At 40.2% G+C, this 22379-nt stretch overlaps 1 protein-coding gene across 1 annotated transcript; it reads left to right on the top strand.

Annotated features, from left to right (window-relative positions):
• Positions 1-7246: 7246 nt before the first annotated feature.
• On the top strand, positions 7247-20457 carry SESN3 (sestrin 3). Its single transcript, XM_010183075.1, has 11 exons — positions 7247-7306; positions 10371-10568; positions 11270-11452; positions 11840-12076; positions 13592-13745; positions 14038-14057; positions 15132-15269; positions 17964-18154; positions 18559-18703; positions 19516-19638; positions 19966-20457. The coding sequence occupies exons 2-10, from the start codon at positions 10374-10376 to the stop codon at positions 19600-19602; spliced, it is 1350 nt and encodes a 449-aa protein (XP_010181377.1). The 5' UTR covers positions 7247-7306; positions 10371-10373; the 3' UTR covers positions 19603-19638; positions 19966-20457.
• The last annotated feature ends 1922 nt before the right edge of the window (positions 20458-22379 follow it).

Consider the following 22379-nt stretch of genomic DNA (forward strand, 5'->3'; position numbering starts at 1 on the left):
AGTAGACCACAAGACCATTTGTTGTCTGCTGGTGGTGTGTGTCTTGCCTAGCTTCAGACCACTAAGTCTGACCTGGTTAGCCATGGATTCCTGTTATTCCATGGAGGAAAACCAGGCCTTTGCATAGCACAATTGATCTCATCCTGTGTTAAGTGTCACCTTTCTTTTTTGGTTGTAACCAGGGTCCAGCTGGCCAACTCTGGTTTGAGTGTCTGTGTTTGGTCAGTTGGGTTTCACCCTTGATATCTGATGAGGATTGGGGCATGGATAAGGATTGGGGCATATTTTGACATTTGGCTTAAATTAGATGAAAGTGAATCTCTAGCAACAAAGAAGTAGAAGTGGTGGCTGTTTGTCCCTCATCCTTTTCATGTGTTAGTAACCAGTGTTTAGGTTTGGCTGTTGGCACCTTTAGATGAGGGAATCTTCTCATGAAGGCCTTTCCATCTTTCTGGTCAGGAGCCTCAGCCTTACTTTCTCATGTAAACATACTCTGTACTTCAGTTATATCAACATTAAGTTACAGGTCTGTCTGTTACCTGGTACATTCAGGTCTATTCTGACAAAAATGCAAAATACAATTCAGGCTTCTTAAGTAAAGAAGTTTTTTGCAGCATACCCATTACTCTGATGTTTGACTGGCAGTCCTTGCCTGTCTGCTCCCAGTAACAGTTGAAGGCTGGTTTTTGTTAATAGAAATTATCTCCAGGATAGGGAGAGTGATACGGCAGAAGCAGGACTAGAAGAGGATGTAGATGTAGGCTTTTTTAATGAAGAAAGAGATAGGCTTTCCTGGCAGCAGCTGTGTGTTCACTTCTGAGTTTTTCTCCCATAGGTTGAGTGTACCAGATATCTTTCTTATTGGACTTCTGCTGCCTGGTCATCCATCTTGGGTTGGGTAAAAATTGCTGCCCTTTAGTTTCTAATTAGTGTGGATTGTGTTCTTAATGGCTGGTGGAAGGATGGGAACTTGGGATAGGCTTCCTTTTATTGTGTGAAATCCAAAAGGGCTGTAACCTGTTACCAAAGCAAAAGCTCCCCATCAATTGTACTGCACTGGCTTGCTTCCCAGCTCCTTGCACCACTTCATCAGCTGTTAGGCACAAAGATGCCAAATTCTTAATGTTAAAATTGACTGGTTTAAGTGTTCTGAATGCTGTTCCATAAAAAAAGATTTCCTACTGTTTGACTTCCTCTGCTAATTTTCATCTTTATTGCTTAGTTTGCATTTTTGGAGTTGTACAGTCTGCTAAGGGGAAGAAACCGTTGCAAAATCACTTGAAATACCCTTAACAAATGACTGTAGGCTAGGACTTGTACTTTGTAAACTCTTAACTTTTTTACATTGTTTGTTCTGAGCATCTCTTTTATTGCTTCTGGAGATATGTCCTGGGTTTAATTACAGGAATGGGTCAGTCATAATGAGGAGTTCTGCACTGTCAGCAAATGAAGTGTTGTGCATCATTCAAATTATTCCTCTTCACATTTTCTCTTTTGTCTTTCGGCTTTTCTTTCTCTATGGAGATTGTTTTGAAAAACAAGACACCGAAGTTTTATCCTTATAATGTGTATCCAAATGTTTGAAGTTGCAACACAAACTTAATTTGAAGATGAATTGCAGATATATTCTGAAACTATAAAATTCCCAGTTTTATTACATTAGATACCATAAAGCTGTTTATTACTTTTATACATCAATAAATGTCAATAAATTTCAAAATTTCACAGCTTGTTTTTTATTCTTGTCAATCAGAACCTCCCAGGACTACTGGCATGTGAAGGCAAGTCTATTTAGGTTTCCTTTTAGTCAGCAAGACTATGTGTAGCTTTCAATATTATATTAATCCTCTATAAATTTTTGAAAAGTATTAAAGTTTCTACCCAAAATTAATTGGATGCATTCTAAACTTCTTTCACATTTCTGAACTGCTCTTCCTCTGACAAAGTCAGGTGAATAAATTAAAATGCAACTTGGCATAGGTAGAAATAAACAAAATCCCTCTCACATCCTAAGGATGGCTTGGCAAAGTAGTAGAAGCTAAGATACAATCAGCATTCAGACTATTTTTTTCGTGCTTTCTTCTGTCTTCAGCAAGGGTGGAATGCGCAGATGGTCCAGTATCATTACAAAATTGCGTTAGACATTAATGAAGGCCAGAGCATTTGGCTGTGATCAGAGCAAATGGAGATGGACCCTGCTCCAGGATACAAGAGCCACGAGTGGAAAAGTGTTCAGTAAAAAATAACAGGTCAGGAGAAGCCAATTTGTAGACAGGATTTTATCCAGCAGCAGCAGCAAATAGCACCTGTGCCATGTGAACTAAAGTACAAGGCGTCTGTGTGTGCCAGAGTGAAAAGCAGAAGTGGGGTCTGTAGCATCAGGTCCATGAGATTGAACTGGTGTATTTTGAAGAACTGCAAGATAAAACTGCGGAAATTTAGCCCCAGATAGGGAGTCCTAAACCCAGTTCTCCACTCCCACCCTCAGTGTCCAAACACCCGGCACAGCCAGCAATGCCCAGCAGGTAACCTGGCTCACCAGTCACTAGGTTTGAGCGTAACCCAAACTGCACTCCAGGTGCTGTGAGCAGCGCCATGGTGCCCAACACCTGCATTAAGTACCATTTTGGATGCTTAAGGGTATCCAGGGCATCCATAGAGACTGGCAGATACTGTACATACGTATGGGGTGGTGGTTGGATGCCAAGCACGAGACTCCAGAGAGTCTTGAATGGTGCTCAACTCCTGTTTTAATGGCACTGCACCTTGCTCTCAGTTTTGGCTGGAGAAGGAGTTCAGGAACCTTGTAGAAACTGAGATGTCTCCATGTAGGTGTCCCAGTGATGGACTTTAGATTATTGCCACAGGTGATAATGTGTGTTACAAAGAGATAGACCACTGATGTTAATAACAAAGATCCTTAGAAATGTTAGATGGTAGCATAATTGCTTGTAGATTATAATATATGAAGAGGTGTAATAAATAAGAAATACATCCACATCACCTTCCCCCCCAAATAAAATCTTGCTTGTTTTGGAAAAAAGAGTTTTACCCTCAGGATAAGTTATCTTTAGGATGCCCTTTGGATTTATATTTGATCTAGTGCTCTTTATTATCCTGATGCCTTTATAGTGACAGCAGTTTTTGTCAGGGTGGAGGCTCTGAGCCCCTTCACAGGTGTTTCCCAGCCACTTACACTGCTCTGAGAGTTCACAGGCACACGAGAAAATTCCCTCTTGAGGTGCAAAATGTTTCTTCCCAGTGATTGTTTTTTTCCAGTTGCTGCATGACCACCTTGATGTCGAGTTCAGGATGAATTAGCTTTTATGCACCACGTGTGTGAGAAGCCCCCGTCTACCCACATCAGTGCAACCACTTCCTTCTTACCTGTGCTTTCTGCCTTCATGGGTATTCGAAAGTACTTTCCAAAGCGGCTGTGCCATCGGCCCTGCCAGCTAGCAGCTCTGTTCTCAAATCAAACAGCCTCCTTCTACAGCTTGCTAAAAATAGCCATTTCTTTAAAGCCCAAGGACACAGTGACTCATGTGATAGCGAGGAGGAAGAAGGGTAATTTTTGGGAAATTTGGGAAGGCGGCTGTGCTGCCCCAGCACCAGCTGAGCTCACACTCACTCCAGCCTGGGCTTCACGGCCACATTGCCTGCCAAGTGGCTCTGGTACCCCCTTGTTTCCTGTCTCATCCCAGCAGCTATTTGAGATGCAGGTGCCATGTCCCAGTGTCCACAGCCTCTTGGCTCTGGAGAGAATGTGTGCGGTCACTGCCACAACCAAAAATAAACCCATGAGATGGCAAGTCACTGCTTTTGTCTCCGAAGGGTTTGGGCAGAGCTCACGCAAGGATGGAGGTGTTTCTTTCACATTACAGATGTGAAAATGGGAAATAGTTCCACTTTGTCACCCTTAAAATTGCTGATATTTAGCTCCCAACACTTAAGAAGAGAAAGCAAGTCATAGATAAAGTCATAGTCAGGCCCCTTCTTTCATGATCTCCTGCAGCAGCTCTCTGTGGTCTGCAGAGGTCTCATCCTGCTGTCCGACACCGCAGTGTGCTGCTGCAAAACCTGCTTCTAGGCACTGGCTTGCAGTGGCCCCTCTCCCAGTAACCTGCTTGCAGCTCAGTTTGCTTATCTTTGAAGCTTTTCATCATCTTTCTCCTTCCAAAGCACCCCAAAAAGACTCTCTACTTTAAATGTAAGTGGAATTCGTTGCAAACCTTTTAAGGTAACTTATTTGTACTCTGGCAATGTGTTTCTGGAGGAACCTGACGCAGAAGATGACTGGTGTATGTGTGTACGGCACTTTGGTTGCTGAGCAACCTGTTTCTTGCTTCAGCCACTTAGCATAAGAATCCAACTTCAGATAAGAAGTTAGGGACCCCAGCTGACTTACCAATAGCTAGTGTAACCTGCAAGGACTAGTTAGACAGGAAAATGAACCCACTTTCTTGGGAAATAATGAAGCTTTGCAAGAACTCTCACTGTAAAGTACCATGCATCTGCAGTGGTGCTTTGTAGGTTTCTCATATTTGGGTTCTTGGGTAGGCCTTAAATCACTGCTCTAGATAAAGCGTGCCCAGAAGCAGAGGTTCTTATCTACAGTTCAGCAGAGCCAGTTTTATCTTTCTTAATACTTGCAAACTTCCCATGTTTTTTTAATAGCACCCTGAGAAGTTGTGCAACCAGATGATGTGTGCTCCTTTTCTTCTGACAAGCTTTCTTTTAACCAGTTTTAATAAAATAAAACCTTAGGTGTGAAGGTGAAGTAATCTTCCGTGTTGATGGAAGGAAGAGTATACACCTCTAATAGAGAAAGAAGCCCAGCTACCTGGAACTGTGCTGTGATTAGACTCACCAGTTTGAACTGTCATGTTAGGGGCTTTGGTTTTTTTGTTCCTGCTTTGGTTGGTTGTCTGTTTTTTCCCAGGCTTGTGGTTTTTTGGAACTACCACTGCCCAAAAGGAGCTGTGTTTTGTCCTTTTTGTAGTATATGTATCACACCTTGTTTTTTATGTCTGGCTATCTCCTTGGCTTTCTGTCGTCATTCACAGGAGTTAATCGGAAATATTTGCCTACATTCATCCACCCAAGTACCGTTTCCTCCTCTCCTTCTCAGCAGTAGCTTATCTGCAGGGTCAAGAGGAGTAGCAGCAGTCACATTGAATGGGGAAACACGGGAATGGAGCCCAGATCCTGCTAGAAGAAGCATATGCAGTTTTTTGCCCTGTTTTGGTCTTGAGGACTAGCTTTGCAGGGCCTGAAGAAGGAGGGTATAGGTGAGAGGAAGATGGAGAAGGCAGTGGTTCAGCTCTGGTTTAGACCTCTGCTCCAGCCAAAGCTGACAGTTGCAGCTCTGCAAGTTGTCAGGCTCACACAAGCGGCTTCCTCCAGATTGTTCAGTATGAAATGAAGATTTTAAACTCTAATATCCAGATAACCTTTGTAAACTAAGTAAAATGCAACCTTAATCTTGAAAAGCGTTTATTTTTTTTCTTGGTGGCAGAAATGGCTGGCTGCTAGCAACATTGTGTATTTAAAGCTAGAAGATGTCTTCCTGTGCCTTATGTAGCTGTGCGAGGAAGGGGTTGTATGTACAGATACCCCATCTCTCTACACCCTTTCTTCTTTAGACTGAGTACATTTGATTCATAAGAAGTATTATACGGGATTTGGGGGCTGTAACAGCAGGCAGCGGTTGCAGTAAGCTGTCTTCTGGCTGCTGGGCTTCACACAGTGGATCCAGCTTATTTCTGCATCTTTTAGCTGCTAATTATTCCAGAGTCACGAATCTAATTGTCCTGTGAGAGTTTGCTTTGGAACATCTTTCCTGAATAATCACTGCTGATTTTTGCATGTATTTTCTAATCTAATTTAGAAAGGACAGGATCTTTTTAAGGAACAGGACAATAGTTACGCGGCTCCAGTGGCTTTATTTTCCTGTGTGGAAATCGGTAGCACACTCCTTCTGGGACCAGCACTGCTGTTTGTGCACATAGCAGTTAAGCTTAAGCCCCCCAGTAGAGGTATTTAAGGGTTATTTGTTATGGAAAACTTCAGACTTTTATGTTAGGGGCACAGAATATTTAGTATGCAAATCCGATGCTGCTGTTAATGGATGACTTATTAAGAGTCACCAACGCCAAGGTGCAGTTAGGAAGCTGAGAAAATGTGCAGCCATAGTTTCCAGGTAGGTGGAATATAATCATGAAGAGGAAAACAAGAAAATGCAAGAAGCAACACCTTTAAATTACTGCAAGGGAATTTCAGGTTGGACATTAGGAAAACTTTCTAGCAATCAGAGGAGTTAGTCACTAAATAAATGACCCAGGGAGACGGGAGAACCTCCAGGAGGATCTTTAAGAGGAGGTTAGACCAACTTTGGGCAACGTGGACAGTGCTGGTCCTGTCCCTGGCGAACCAGAGGAGCAGGCAAGTCCCCAGGTGCACTTCACCCCTCTGGCTGCTGGCCATGCTGTGAAAGCCTCACAGTTCATCTTAGTTCAGTTGCTTATCCTTAATAAATCAAAGAAGTCCTCTGGCTCTTGTTATGCTATCAGTCCGTTCTGAACTAAATGTATCACCTCAAAGGGGGTTTTGTGTCTCCTCGCTGGGGTTTGCACACCAAGGCTTACACCACGTGTGGAGTTCTAAAGGCTCAGCAGCTGAGCAAGGCGGCCGTTTCGGGGGTTTCTAGGACAAGTCTTCAATTTGGTCTTGCTGATTTCTGTGGATTGTGGGTTTATGCCAATATTTGGCACACAAAGTGCTTACACTGTTCTCAATGCTGAGGATCTCAGTGGATGCTGATATTGAAGAAAACAGTGTCTTGCTTATAATTTCCCGAGTGTGGCTTTTTTTCCCTTATGCTTTCCGAACTTCCATTCAATCCAGTAAATGGCTATTTTTAACATCATGCCAAGTATTTTATTACTGTTGTCTGTGTATCTTCAAGCTGGTCTGCAAACCAATCAGGATTAGATTTTGCGCGTTTTTTTCTGTCTTATCCCTTATGAAAATTGGTGCCTTTCATTTGCATGAAGTACAGGGGCTGCAAAGTGGACATAACCGACATGATGTGATGGCTTCACCTCCTCAGTGGGCTGTAAAACACCCAGGTGGCCTTGGGAAGAGAACCAAATCCAGGCCTTGAAGATCTCCTCTTGCAAAATAAAGCAAGTTAATATGTTATTCCTGATGATGACCAAATTATGTGACTGTTTTGCAGGAAAAAAGAGTACAAGTCTCCCCGCCGTTGACAAGAGGACCAAGTGCCTTTATACCAGAGAATGAAGTAAGTTTGTGGTTAGCTGGGCTGGGCAGACGGTAGCTTTTAAAATGGAAATACTGAAGGATGGTTTTATGATCCTGCTTGCCCAGTGGTACCCAGATCAGCCCCTATATGAGCAAAAGTGCTGATTTCTCCAGAGTAGGCTCTGGTGGGTAAGAAGTGCCCTGCCCTTTCACACAGGTGGTGCTGTCTGGTATCTGTCACCAGTGCTCCTAAGACAGCCATGAGTGCTGGCTCCCTCTCCTCTTGGGGGATGATCGCTTCCTACTCTTAATGCCAGACCTAAGGGGAGGCCTCTCTAGTGTTGCAGCAGTGTGATTATATAGCTCTCAGGGCAATGTCTGACCTTCAGTTTGAGAGAACCTGCAAATATGACTAACTCCCTAGACCGTAACTGTGGCTCTTGAGAGAATTTAAAGGTATGGTTTGACTTCAAACTCAAGATTTCTGCCCATGATTTAATGTTAAACTTAAGCTTGATTTGCAGCTTGCTGCAGTAAGTAGAAACTTTGCTGTGGTGGTGGTCTCCTATGATCTCAGTCTTCACAAAGTATTATTTATTGATCAATTAATTATTTGGGATGGCTGACTATAAAACCAGGACATTTTTTTTGTTTTATTTTAAGTGATTGCTAAAGGCAGATAATTCTCATGCTAGAGGGGCCAGAAAAGACATTTTGAAAGATGAAATAGTTGCTGCTCTCTGAGTCTCTCTCCATTTATACACCAGCAAGGTTTCAATCTAAAAATAAACAGAGACAGTGTAAAGGCTGAAAGAAAATAATGAAGCAAAAAGGAAGAGAAGTCAAAAAGAGTCTGTTAGTGTTGGGAAGAGGGGAGCAGAATGAGTTTCAGCCAGCAAAACTTCTGAAGAGGACTTCTCTTTCGTATGAAATACGAGATGAAATCAAGATGCCGAACTTCATAATGACTTAATTTTTCTCCTAAAGACAATAATGGTATAAAAAGTAGAAAAAGAAATGTAGTTAAAACTATAAAATATTGTGAGAGAATTGTTAATGAATTTATTTCCCAGCTGAATCACTTGATAAAGGTGCTGGCCAAGGATGCAGGAGGAGTCACTGAGTAGGTCTCAGAAAGGAGTAACCCCAGCAGTTACCCAGCACAAGAAGGGAACCTCACCTGAGTGGATTAAAACAGCTATTCAGTATTATGAGCTAATGTTAAATATTGTTTGTTAAGTGAATGACTACTTTTTCCCCCATTCCTTGGCATGAAATAATACAGTGGATAGGAAGGATGGAGTTAGAGATTGGTAACACAACACATTGAATGTCTCACAAATCTTGATAATAATACTGCTCGTGTCAAAGCATGCTTTTAATCGTAGTGGAAGGAATATGGACAGAGCAATAGCAACTTAATTGTAAAGGTTCCTGTTAAAGTGATGTCAGGTTTTACAAGCAGAATAAAAAAACATGTTTGTGAATCCAGGGATGGTAATAAATCAGGAGGAAGTGCATATGCAGTAGGAAGAGGATAGCAATATGGGTGGAGATAAATCTCAGAAGCGATAATGCTGCATATTGCTATGCCTAATATAGCAGCAGTGCAGTCCTGCAGGTTTGTATTTCAATTTTGTCAGCAGAATTTCTTTTCCATAACTCATACTTTTAACAAGGAAAATTCCTGACAAGCTGGAGAAGATTAGAAGCCTTACCAGAGACAAAAAAGATGTGATTTCCCCAAGAAACTACTAAATGAGACAGAGATCTCTTAAATACATAGGAGATACACTTGCTGAAGAATAAGGGCTACTCCTTGGAGTGGAGTGGATATAATGTGACAAGTGAGATAAAATGTTCTCTAATGTGTGAACCGACTTCCAATGGTAAAAACATTCTTAAGGAAAACAGAGGAGGCATCATTTTGGGTACAGAACACAAAAGCTGTGATAGTGAAGAGCTACACATGTAAAAATGATGGAGCTCATGGCTGCTTCTTCCCTTTCTTTCTGGGCCCACAAATTAAAACAGGGAAGTACACTGGTGAGAAGTGAAAATGTAGTATGTTCTTCGTGTTTCTTTGTATGTAACTTCTATACAAGATTTAATGGAAATATATTTGAGACACGGTCCATTTGCCAGCACATCATAAAGAAGGAAAACTTATTTTAAATAGAATATTTCAACAAAAGCATCTTGTCTTCTTGGGTTTAGGCACTTTCTGTCTTCCTGTGTGGTAAACTAACTAAAATATTTTCTCATTTCGTGATGTTTGCAATAGTAAGCTGGCTAGTTTAATACTGTGCAGCTTGAGAATAAATACTGAGTATTCAAGTCTTGTGCTTGTAACTTCAGTGGTGAACATGTTGAGAATGGCTGTTCTTGGTGGTAAACACTGAGTAATACCATTACTACTGTGTCAGGGCTTGCAATGCAAGAGCTACTTGCTCTTTTGCTGTTTCATTTCATCTTGTGCCCAAGGTTTGGATTGGTTTGAATAATTAAAGAACAGCTTTTGTTTAGAGAAAGCATTAAATTCCTATTCTAAATAATACTTGAATGTTATGGACAAATTAGCATTTGATCTCCTCTTCAATTATACAAGCACAGAAGGGGTAGATTGCCAGGCTGTTTCTGTAATTTGGTTACATAACCTAGTTCCTCTCCATTAATTTTGAAATTGGTTTTAGGGCTGAACGCTTAGGTGGTGTGTGTCTATACAGGCTGACTTCCATAAAGACTACTTTCCATTTAGCTCTTGGTTACTTCCAGCTCTCTGTACAGATTTCACTTTAAGCATCCATGAGTGGAGCCATTTTGGAAAGATCTACAGAAAAATGCTTCTAGTTTTTGTAGAAACACACTGAAATAACAGCGGTACAGTGTAAAGTGCTCTTTAGTTCTCAGTATACAAGTGACATCTGTATATGTGTGTTCACACGCATGCAAGCATGTATATTGACAAATATACATCTGGATCTCCAGCATTGCCTTTAACTTTGTACACAAGCAAACCTTTCATACTGCAGTATGTTTCTCTCCAGGGCTAAAGCTGGAGAAAAATATCTTCCTGTGTTAAGTTTGTCCATCTTATTTTTAAGGTTATGCAAGCAAATGGTTTGAATGAACGTACTAATCTTCTTGTGGAAGAGTACTCTACGTCTGGTCGCCTGGACAACATCACGCAGGTCATGAGTATCCACACTCAGTACCTGGAGTCTTTCCTCCGCAGCCAGTTCTATATGCTGCGCATGGACGGGCCCCTTCCTTTGCCCTATAGGCACTACATTGCTATAATGGTATGTACCAACAAGCTGTATATTTTCTTCTGCAACCTTGATCTGTGTATTTAAAAAAGAAGAAAAAAGGAAGACTTTAGAGAGACCAGTGTGATATTTTGACAGGGGCTGAATTTTTGTAGTTGATTTTCATCAAAATAAAGCATGCCTAGCCAGAAGGTTTTCAATTGGAAGGGAGAATTGGCAATGTACGTTTCCCTGTTTCCCACAGTGATACACTTCTCACATGCCACAAGAGTGAGGTTTTAGAGAGAGACTAAAACCACATAGCCTTCTTTCTGGGTATTTAACCACCAGTGCGCAGCAGTAGGCTGAGGTGCAGTCACAACAAATTCCAGGTGGATGCTAGGAAAACACTTTTTGCCACGAGGATGTTGAGACATTGCAACAGGGGCCAAGAGGGGTTGTGTGACCTCCAAGGATGGATGGAAATCTTGTCTGGAGAAGGCTCCAAGCAACCTGGTCTAAGTCAGCTCCACTGTGATGGATTAGGTTCTGCAATTCAGAGTAAAGCAATCCAATGTATTTTTATTGAAGAATCCTACATACTGTATAGAAATGCATTGTGATATAAAAGATGACCCTTTGAAATGAAATTGTTTTGGAGGTTTTTTTGTGTTAGTAACCTGTCTTCCACCTGCAGCAAAATCAGATTATATGCTAATGTGCTGCCCTTTTCCCTCTGTGTTTAATTATTCCAGGCTGCTGCCAGACATCAGTGTTCCTACCTAATAAATATGCACGTTGATGAGTTTTTGAAGACTGGCGGGATTGCAGATTGGTTGAATGGTTTAGAATACATTCCCCAAAGACTGAAAAATCTGAATGAAATAAACAAACTCCTTGCACACCGGCCCTGGCTGATCACAAAAGACCACATTCAGGTACCTGCTAAGTCATGCCCTGTAATAGCAGTAAATGACCAGTAATAAGAACTGCTAAGAACTACACAAGTGTCTGGTTAGCCTTCATTACCTTGAGTTAAAAAATGCAAGGAAGTGCTAGAGGATTGAGTAAGCCAATAAATTCTTCTGCGTGACAAAGCTAACAGGATTTGCTTTTTAGGGATAGCATCGGCTAAAATAAACTCAAAAGGAAAGAGGTAATATATTAGGTGTCTCTTTTTTTATCCAGTGAGAGTTTGTGTGCAAGAGGAATATGGTATTATTGGAAGAAAGGAATTGATCCCTTTTCAAAATACATAGTGTTCTATAGTAAAGCTGGGCGCCAGAAGAAATTTTGTATTTACACTTCTTTTGTTCTCATTTCAGAAACTTGTCAAGACTGGGGAAAATAATTGGTCTCTTCCTGAACTGGTGCATGCTGTTGTCCTGTTGGCACATTATCATGCCTTGGCAAGTTTTGTATTTGGTAGTGGCATTAATCCAGAGAGAGATCCGGATACATCTAATGGAGTCAGACTTATAGCAGTCAACAACTTCTGTGTCTGTGATCTTGCCAATGACAACAACATAGAAAATGCATCCCTCACAAGTAGCAACTTTGGGGTTAGTGTCGCAAGAAGATTCTTTTGCTTGCCTCTGTTTTGCATTAGAAATCTTTCTTCCATTTTTTCCTGTTTAAATTTCAGGATAATTTGAAAGTTTTTGTCTACTGGAATGCTTTGGTCTGGTAACTCTTAGGTTAGCTCTAACAGTTTTCAGTGCAATCTATTGAAAACCGCATTGTAACAGTGACTGGCAGAGCAATGTGATTTTGATGGTTAATCTCACAACCCTTTGGGCAAGACTAAAACTTTCAGCTGAAAGCTAAAGTCCCAGTTTCCTCATATAGTGTGTCATATAGTGTGACTGGAGTATTGTGTCATCCATGTTCCTAACATGTGGAATGAAAAAAGAAATGGGGAATAAAAACCAGAAGTCATAATAATAGTTTTGAAGTCAAGGGCTACAATCGCAAAACAAGTCAATTTGGAAACACTTCGATGTAGATGGGAGGAAATGTCTGAAATAAAAGTACTTAGTTCTTCATGCTTGTTCCAGTCTTGAATCAAACAACATAGAACTTTGATTACTACTTAATTAACTTAAATGTGGGGTTTTTTTTCTGAAAGTGGCTCTATAATGCTTTGAAGACATGTCCTTGAGTTAATGCTGATTGATGAATCCATTGCCTTGATGGAAGATTGAGATTATGAGCAGAGTCACTAGAAATATTTTTTTAAATTGGCAGTACAATGTGAACATGTGATCAGTCAGTTCAATTGCTCTATCTTAAATTTCTGGGCTGTAAAATATGCTAGCTCCAATCACCAGCATGGCTCATTCTCCATTTGCTGCGGGCAAAGAGTTGCTGCTGACTGTGCTGCTTGTTAAGCAGTGAACAGTGCACTAGAAAACAATTACAGCTATGGGCAGAAGTACAGAATCAAAAGGAAGAGATGGAAAAGAAAACCCAAACAATTTATCTTATGAAAAAATTGAGTGATAAGTACATATCACAGAACCCCAAACTCTGATGTACTGTTTTCATCACAACGGCAAGAAAAAGGGTCAACATAATGGCTATTTTAATCACTTGTAAGAAAAAGAAAAAGAAAACACTGGTTTGCTTTCTTAGGTTGTGTTCCTGTATTGCAGTGCTGCACTGTCTCTCTTCAGAAACCTATGCTGAATTACCAATAAAGTGAGATAAATTATACTAGTATAAAAAGTTGTTTTCTGATACCTGTAGGGCACACAGATGGCTTTTCTTGAGCCACCTACATGTTGGAATATACATATTATAAGTGGCTACCCTTTCCATATTCAAATACCACCTCTTCCACTGCTAATCCAACTGCAGTCAATCACTGCAATAGATTAGACTGACGCTTCCCAGCCCCCTTCTTCTGACTGTGTGAAAGCTGTCTGTCTGTGCTGTATGTGACAAAAGGCACCGTGGCTTGAGTTTTCCTGTTTGCTGCTGCTGTTTTTGAGAACGTTTGTTGTCAAGCATGAAATCTGAAGATGACACACGTTGTCTATCTTCTAATTTTGCAGAATGTCATGGTGTTTTTGCAGATTGCAGATTCTTTAAGTGAGCTGGAGGCCTTAATGGAAAGGATGAAGAGGCTACAAGAAGATAAAGAGGACGACGAAGCCTCTCAGGAAGAAATGGCAACTCGCTTTGAAAAGGAGAAGAAGGAGAGTCTGCTAGTTATTAGTGGAGGTATTTGTGCTTTTCCAGTTCTGTTTTGTTTGTGCTTTGTAAGAACTGAACATTTGAGACCAATTCAGTGATTTTTCTGTTCATTTCTTTATTCTGGCTCTTGGTCTAGTAGGATTGTAGTAAGGGCGGTCCTGTCACTTGCTTTGCCTACTTCAAATTTCTTGATTGGCAAATAAGACCATCCTTTTTGCTACTTGAAATTTAGCTTCTGTATATTTAAAAATAAAAGCCTGTAGGCTTCTTTAAATGTTGGGTATACATTTCTCTTTCTTTATATGGCCCTGTATCTTAAAAATAGTTCATTCATTAAAATATTCCGTAATATTTCACAAGTTTATGTCCTACAGTTCTTAGAACTTAAATCACACTCATAAGTAGCCTTCAGGTGTGATATTTAGTTCAGGAAATAGATTGGAATGAGACTCAACTTCTTCACTATTTACTGCCCACCTGGAAAGGAGATTTCTAACCTTCCATTCTGAGTGATCATACTGCTGTGCTGGTCCACTGCCTGCATTGTGATAGCAGATGCTGTGCGAGCTTCTTCCTACCAGTTATGTTTTGATTGTTTAATGAGGTGAAGAGGAGATAAAGCACTGCTGCAATTCTTAGGTTAACTGACTTTTCAAGGTGCTAACAGTGGACATATGGCAACTGTTCTGTCAATGCACGTGGAAGCGAGCCAGGATTTTAACATCAGGGTCAAATGCAGTCAGCTGTGCAGTAGTCAACTTCTGCAGAGGTAGCTACACAATCAAGCCACCTGTTTATTCATGAGGGAAAGATTGATTCCTGATAGAGAACCTGCACTTGCTTAGTGACACATTTTGGAGCTCTCTGAAGATGCTTAGTTACTAGAGCTTCTGTCAGAATTTCAGCCTGATGTACTGTAGAGCTCTTTGCTTTCACATAATCTCTAACTGGTATTTACAAATGGAGTGTTGCACTGCTTTCTGGTGTCTCATACTCTGGGTTACAAAACAGAGTTCATGTTAATTCCTGATGCCATACCTGCTCAGCGTAGCAATCCTGTTGTCACAGGTACATTTTCTGTTTCTTACCCTAGCACAAAGACTTTTCTGACAAGATTCATCTTCCTAATTTATGATACATAGCCTCCCTCCAAAGTCAACAAAGAGAAAAGCACACCTCCAAACATAAGTTTAGCCCATCTCTTCCCATTTTGTACAAGCACATTAGATGTCTGGTGTAGGCTAACATTTAGTTGGCTCAGTGAAATGAATGGTACCCATACAAGCAGATTGGGATTGAGGTGTTTCTTTCCTTCTTACTGCGCTCTTCCTTTGCACAACTTCTAAAATTGTTCTCTAGTCCTGTAGTAGAGTGGTAGTTGGAAGTCTGCACTAACTCATATGCTTGCCTAAAAGGAAGCATTTTGCTGTTTTATTCACAGCATTTGATGATGAAATAGTTTCTACGGATGTCTCCCGCTATATTGAAGATCCTGGATTTGGGTACAAAGACTTTGCAAGGCGAGGAGAAGACCATCTGCCAACGTTCAGAGCTCAGGTACTATCTCCTTAAAGTACATTCACTCAAAGAATGTCTGTGTTTCTCATTACAGGGCAAATACCGTAAAGTAGTTGGAGTGGGGCATGTTTGTTGCATGCAGCTTTTCTTGTCATTGTCCATTCAATAACTTGCAAGCTTCCATAAATCTACCTGAGATGAATCTTTTACTATTTGTAAATCTCGGACAAGGAAATACTTACCTTTTAGTCTTATTCCAGTTATTACCAGAATTGATGTTTGAAAACTGTAAAGTGTATCACTACATCTGGAATAGAAGTGAAAGGTAGAAAAGAAATAATTCCTTTTCTGTCCCTTCAGATGTTATAGAAAAGGTCCACTGGAAGAACTCTTTATTTCTTTCATTTTATCAAGTATTCTCTGTCCAGTGATTATCAATACATAGGTGTATATATGTCTGTGAGAGCAATTTGGTGAGTATCGTTCTCATATATGCACCAAATTACTGAATTCTGAATGTTGGAAAAGAAAACAAGTTCTTAAATATGCTTACTGAAGTTTTTTGCTATATTTTAATATATTTTTATTGCTGTTGAAAGAACAACATGTACAATTTACCTGTACGTTTTACTACATATTGACATCTTCTTCCATGACCAGACTTACGAACTTCTTCATGATATATATAACAGGAGGGAGATTGTAGGTGGCTCTCTTTCAGCTTATAGAAGTATACTAAACTTCGGCAGTTTAGTAATAAATTGTAAGCAGCAGAAGAAATTTGAAACCAAATCATGATAGAACAAGGGGAAATGTTTTTAAACTGGAAGAGGGTAGATTTAGACTAGATATTAGGAAGAAATTCTTTACTGTGAGGTGGTGAGACACTGGCACAGTTTGCCCAGGGAAGTTGTGGATGCCCTCTTCCTGGAAGTGTTCCAGGCCAGGTTGGACAGGGCTTTGAGCAACCTGGTCTGATGGGAGGTGTCCCTGCCCATGGCAGGGGGATTGGACTGGATGATCTCTAAGGTCTCTTCCAACCCAAACCATTCTATGATTCTGTTCTATGAAATCAGAAGCTTCAATTAAAAAAACAGTGGGTGCAGGAAGATGTCATGGTCAGAAGATGTATCGAAGACTGTAAAATAAAGAATCCATGATCACTCTCAGGAAATGTATTTAGCTATATAGCAGTCTCTGCTGATCTGGATAATTTACTCTGCGGTCTTTATATGAGCCTAAAATAGGTAGATATTGCCAAAAAGTCTAATACAGAGCCAGTGGCTGTAAATCAAACATTCTGCCTAACTACTTTAGGAGCAGCAGGCTCCCATGGAAAAAAAGCTCTGCAGAAGTTGAAATTGGATCTAAAACGTCTCTGCTCTTAAATAAACAGGACAGCTTTTGGCCTACATTCAAAGGAGTCACCTTGATAATTTAACTTTGTTAGTATGTCCTACTCTTAAGCAGTTAGATGTATATATCTACAGCCTCCCAAATGCTCTGCTATTAATGCTGTTTAAATTGCAGTAACATCCCAAAACCCTGCAGTAAATCCAATCCTTATTCTGATAAAACAAGACTGCCTTTATCTTTCTAGGCTTAAATTTAGTAATAGAAAGAAGTACTCCATACACAACAGAATGTTTTTAAACTCTTTTTTCCTTTTTCATTGTTAGCATGGACTAACTGCTGTTAATAAACAGTACTTTGCCCCTCCTGGGGTTTCTGGTTTTCAGAGGCTTTTGTGATGCCACAGGTGTCCTGGACACCTTTACGGGGCTGGTAGGTACAGCACATGTCTCACAAGCCTTTTGGTCTTTTGGACTGGCAGCTGGAGGCCAAGTGTGATGTTGTGGTATGTTTCAAATGTCACTGAATGCCTCTGTTAAGCAGCTGAATATTGTCCTCCGTACTCTTCCTCACTATCCTGATCAGGGAGCCAGACCAGCAGATGTGATCTAAGGTGCCTGGGTGAAGACCTGTGCCCAGCAGTGCCTTTTGAAAACAGCCAGACACCAGAAGGACATGGAGATGATGCCCTTGGTTGTAAAGATGGCATCAGTGATTGAGTGATTGAACACTTGCCAAGGATGTGGGCAAATTAACACGTTCTGTATAACTGCAGCATGGAGAGTGGTTGCACGTTGTTCTGAAGCGGGGTCGTTCTCCACTGCTGATGCCATGCCACCACTCTGCAGAGATTTCACATTCCTGAAATGAGCAGGCAAGCTTTAATCCGTGTAATCCAGCTGCTTGTCTAAGACCAAGGCAGCCTGGATTTTAGTAGTTTGTTCAAGGACAGTTCAGCACTTTACCCAGTGATTGTACCTCCTGACTGGAAGTAAATATTAATCTCTGCTCAGAGCTAAGCACCAAAGCCTCCAAGACGAACAAGTTTTTCAACTTACTGGCCCATCCCACATAGAATGACACTAGTGGAGGTGGCACAGCAGACAGTGGAAAGTTGCCTCAGCAATTCAGGAGAAGCTTGGGGATTTTCTCCTGTAGACTGTGATATCCAGCTAGAGGTGGGGTGTTGTGGTACGATATTCATTGCCAGGAAGTCTGGGCAAATGGAGCAGGAGATATTGATGAAGGAATCAAAATTCAACTTTTTTTAAGAGAATGAAGTTATAACTAGCAGACAACAAAAACTATTGAGCTATAGAGAGGATCAGATAGGGACTTCACTTTATTTTTACATTTGTATATTTCTTTCTCTTCCTGCAGGACTATACTTGGGAAAATCATGGTTTTTCCCTTGTAAACAGGCTTTATTCTGATATTGGGCATCTCCTGGATGAGAAGTTTCGGATGGTATATAACCTTACCTATAACACTATGGCAACACATGAAGATGTTGATACAACTACGCTAAGAAGAGCTTTATTTAACTATGTCCACTGTATGTATGGAATCAGGTATGGACAAAAATCCTCTGGCTTAGGAGTGTATTTTAAGTTGTGTAATCAGAATGAAAAATGAACCATATGAAAAGCATGATTTTAGACTCCGGGTGTTAAAGTGGAAATAGTTCCTCAATCTGTAAGTTAAAGTGGTTTTGCTGGCATATCAGTATAACTTTTGCTTCCTGTGGAGAAAATTATTATGAGTCAGGATGGAAATTATTACAGATATGTCTTCTCTGAAGCTGGCGTGTATCCTTTGTTCAGAAAAGACAACATCCCAGTACTAAGCCTTTCAGATCCTCTTCTAGCAGGTGGTTTTCTAGCATGTGTAATAAATGCCCCAATTGCTAAACTTAAAAACATAATGCTGCAAAAGATCATGCTTTTGAAAACTTATATTTGCCTGTGTTACTTAGGTATGATGACTATGATTATGGAGAAGTTAATCAGTTACTTGAACGCAGCCTGAAGGTTTACATAAAGACAGTGACCTGCTATCCGGAGAGAACTACCAAGCGCATGTACGACAGTTACTGGCGTCAGTTCAAGCACTCGGAGAAGGTACGTATTGCACAGCTGAACTGTACGGAGACCCCTGTGCCATTTAGAAATTAAAATATGATGAAATCTAAAAATGGCAGTATCTGTCCAGCAAACCGTTTTTACCCAGAGAAAACCAAATGAGATTAATTCATTGAGTGTTATGTATCAATTTGACAAAAATCAGTATACTGGAAGTATACTGATTCGTTTATTATTATTATTTTAAGTGACTTCTCCATGAAATTGAACCAAAAACTGTAAAAGAAAAGTGGATAAACTTGGGAATGCAGAGTGCTCAACTATGCCAGTACTTGGGACATGAGGATCAAAAAAGACCTTAACTCATATATATATATTTAATCTTCATGGTGTTTTTCATCAATAAAAATGTCAACATGTCTTCAGATACCCAAGTTAAATGCTTCCTCTCAAGGGTTCAGTGCTTGTGTGCCTGCTGGCCTATCTGGCATGTAAACTTTTCCTTATTCTGTGCTCCTATATGGTAGTCACAGGTGGTAGTAAAGAAAACAAAATATAATTCATAAAGAATAGTATTATTAGGATACAAAAATGTGTTTAGTGGGACTTCTCAGATGGAAGATTGCTTAAAGCAGCAGTGGAGGATAGTTCCTTGCAGTCCTATGCTGTTGTCTAGCATTGCCACACTACACAGTTGCCTCAAGAGGAAATGGAGTCCTGCAGCAGGGTACAGGGAGGAAGGACATGGTTTTTTGCAGCTACGCTTTACTAAAGGTTAGAAATTCTAGCCTAAATGAATAAACGATGTTGCTTTCAGAGGGGAACTAAATGGCTGGTTTACTTTTTAACAGGTTCATGTCAATCTACTTCTAATGGAAGCTCGTATGCAAGCCGAACTTCTGTATGCCCTTCGTGCCATAACTCGTCACTTAACCTGAAACATTGGCTGGGTAGGAGTAAGGAGTTTTTACTGAGTTTGTAAAGACCTTTCGAAATAGATACACACCAGAAGCTGTTTGTGATGTAGCATCAGGTTATTCAATTCTCTAGTGTCAAAGTTTAGCCGTGCTTACTGACGGCTGTAATGTGCAATGATGTGTTTTATTTTCTTGATGCTTAACATTACTAATGATAACAAAAGTAACACTGAGGAGCACTACTCTGCATTGTTTCCAGCTGGATTTCTGCGCAGTGGTCAGGATCCTGAAACTGTTTTTATTCTATCCAATCCCAGCGCTTTGTCCTTTAAGCACCAGAGTGAAGTGCTTAGAGACTTCTTTTTCCAAGCAATCATTTTTCAGATTAGTGGAGTCCAGCAGGAGATGGGTTCTGCCTGTCCTGAGAACGTCCCACCACGTCGTGACTCGTGACAGAGACGCGCGGGCTGCGTTGCATTGAATTGCCCACTGGATTCTTCTGTGTCTCCTGGAGACTGCTCGCCAGTCACTGTCTTACTACAGCAATTGCAGGTGATGCGAGATGTGGGTGCAAACATCGAGCACACTTTAATGTGAAATTAATCATGGTAAATCCTACAGCATGCTACTGAAGTGCAAAATTCATCTGCTTTGTCATGCCCCTTCCCAAGAGAAGAGGCTTCGCAATTTGCCATTTCAGCCACACCTCTGTGTTTCAATCATGCATAATCTTGTTTTACTTGCAGTCACCCTCAGTTTTCCTTCCAGTATCCATGCTCATCACATGTTGCCATTTGTTTAGTTGGCACCTATAAAGTTAATACACAGGCTGACCAAAAATAGGGTTGTGGGTTTTTTTGCACTCTCTTCTTTCTCAATGTTTTAACTAAGGAAAGTAAAGGAAGGTTAGCATATCTGTTCTTTCATGTTGGATGTATAGAAATTTATTTCCCATAACTTTTCCATAGCATGAAATTTTAATATTCAAAGTTTAAAAAGTTTCTATGCATTAGTGTGAGTGAACAAAAGAAAAGTGCAATATTTAAAAAGAAAGCAAGCTTTTTTTCCCTATCATGCCACTGCTAAAGTGTCCTTCTTATATAGCCATAAAGAAATTTAAAAACCAAATTTCTTTATTGTCTAAGGCCTAGCAGTTTTGTTTCAGGTTTTGTGGCTTAAGACAACCAGATACTGAGATGCCAAAGCATCCCCAAAACAAAGCATTCTTGGACAACCAGTAACATTGGGGAAGGGAAGAAATAAGCTGCCAAAAATGTCACACTTTTGTGCTGCTTTCTGTTGCTTTTGACTGATTTTTAAGAGCACAAAATGTTGATATTTATAGCTTTATTTTGTATTGCATTTAATGAACCAGTGAAGTGCCTAAAGAGATGCTTAAACTTACCCGGTAGAATGCAAGTTGTCGCTGCTTCAACTTTTGTCTGTTGGTTTGGACTTTCCATATTTCTTTGAGGAGGGTGACCTTTATTTCTGTTGCATACATCCAGGACTAACTGGATAGGTTTATTTTTAATGTTCCATTGGATTGTAGAAGTTAATACAGGATTATTTTTTCCATTGGTGATTGCAGAATAGTTTTTAAAAATACTATCAGCCATATTTTAAGACTTTTCATTGACAAAATCATGGACCAGGATGCTACTAAAGTCAGCTTTCTCTTTTCTTCCCTTTTCCTGACACCTTGCTGTGACTTCGCATGTTGTTTTTTTGCTTTATCTGTCTGTTCCAGATTGGAAAGCTAAATGATTGTACACTTTTCTGCACTTTCAGACTGCAGACTCTGCATGTGAAAACCTTTTGAGGAAGAAATCAGTAATCATTATTTTTCGAATGTAAAGTTGGCTATTTAGAAAACTACCCAATAGACAGCATCAGACTCTCTTCTAGAGAGAGCATTGGGTAAAACATCAGAGTTATCAGAGTTATTTATCTTGTATAGCTAACTGCAAAGATTTCTCAGAAGTGTTGAGACGCTCATATGTATGAACATAGATTAACTTCCTAGGTTGTTCTGGTGTTTTCCTCCCTCTTGTGACTGTAATGGCCATACTTAAGGCTTTTGTGCATAAAACAATTCTGCTGAGAGACATTTTCATGCAATACTTCTGTTTTTTTCAAGTGATGGGGAGCTGTACAGTACTACTTTAAATTCCTTTGCTTTGAAGAGTCAAGTAGTTCTCAAGAAGCACAGTTGAGCTCTGGAAAGGAGGTGAAACTAGAGTTGGGTAACTAGTATGACGGCTTAGTTTCCCTTCAGAAATGCAAAGACTCTTAGAGTAGGTTGAGTTTTACATTTGGAAACGTGAGTGCCTTTACTTCTTTCCTTATGAAATATACGTGCCAGCTCAAATGCCTTCTGAGCAAAGTACATGAGCAGATTTGAAATACAGAAACCATAAATTGACTGCTTCACAAAAATCTGTAGTAAACCAGTGATTTCTTTTTTTTTTTTGAAGTTGCCATATCAAGTCACATATGGCCTGCAAGACATTCCACCATAGGAAATGTCGTTGTATGAGTAGTTTGCTATTCCTTTTTTTTTTTTTTTCTCTAATATTAAATGCAAACTTGAAACTTCTGGAAGCATTTTCCACGTGGCATTTTTTTCAAAGTATTGCATTTACAGTGTAACAATTTATAGCCTAGTTTTTATACTCAAATTTATGATTTTAAGTAGATGTTTGTTCAGAGTAGGTGTTTAAAGTCAGACAACTCTACCATATGCTTTATGCATGCTTTAGGCTCACACTGTGCCAAATTTTAATGTGCAAGTGTTC

Source organism: Mesitornis unicolor, unplaced genomic scaffold, assembly GCF_000695765.1.
Source record: "Mesitornis unicolor isolate BGI_N332 unplaced genomic scaffold, ASM69576v1 scaffold50594, whole genome shotgun sequence".
In the NCBI taxonomy this organism is placed as follows: Eukaryota; Metazoa; Chordata; class Aves; order Mesitornithiformes; family Mesitornithidae; genus Mesitornis; species Mesitornis unicolor.

Bases quoted from the DNA above. Each gene is read 5' to 3' on its own strand.
- SESN3 (XM_010183075.1), top strand. From the start codon at position 10,374: ATGCAAGCAAATGGTTTGAATGAACGTACTAATCTTCTTGTGGAAGAG. The intron at 14,058-15,131 runs GTAATATTTCAC...CCTAAAAGGAAG, and splicing joins TTCATTCATTAAAATATTCC to CATTTTGCTGTTTTATTCAC. The intron at 15,270-17,963 runs GTACTATCTCCT...CTCTTCCTGCAG, and splicing joins TGCCAACGTTCAGAGCTCAG to GACTATACTTGGGAAAATCA.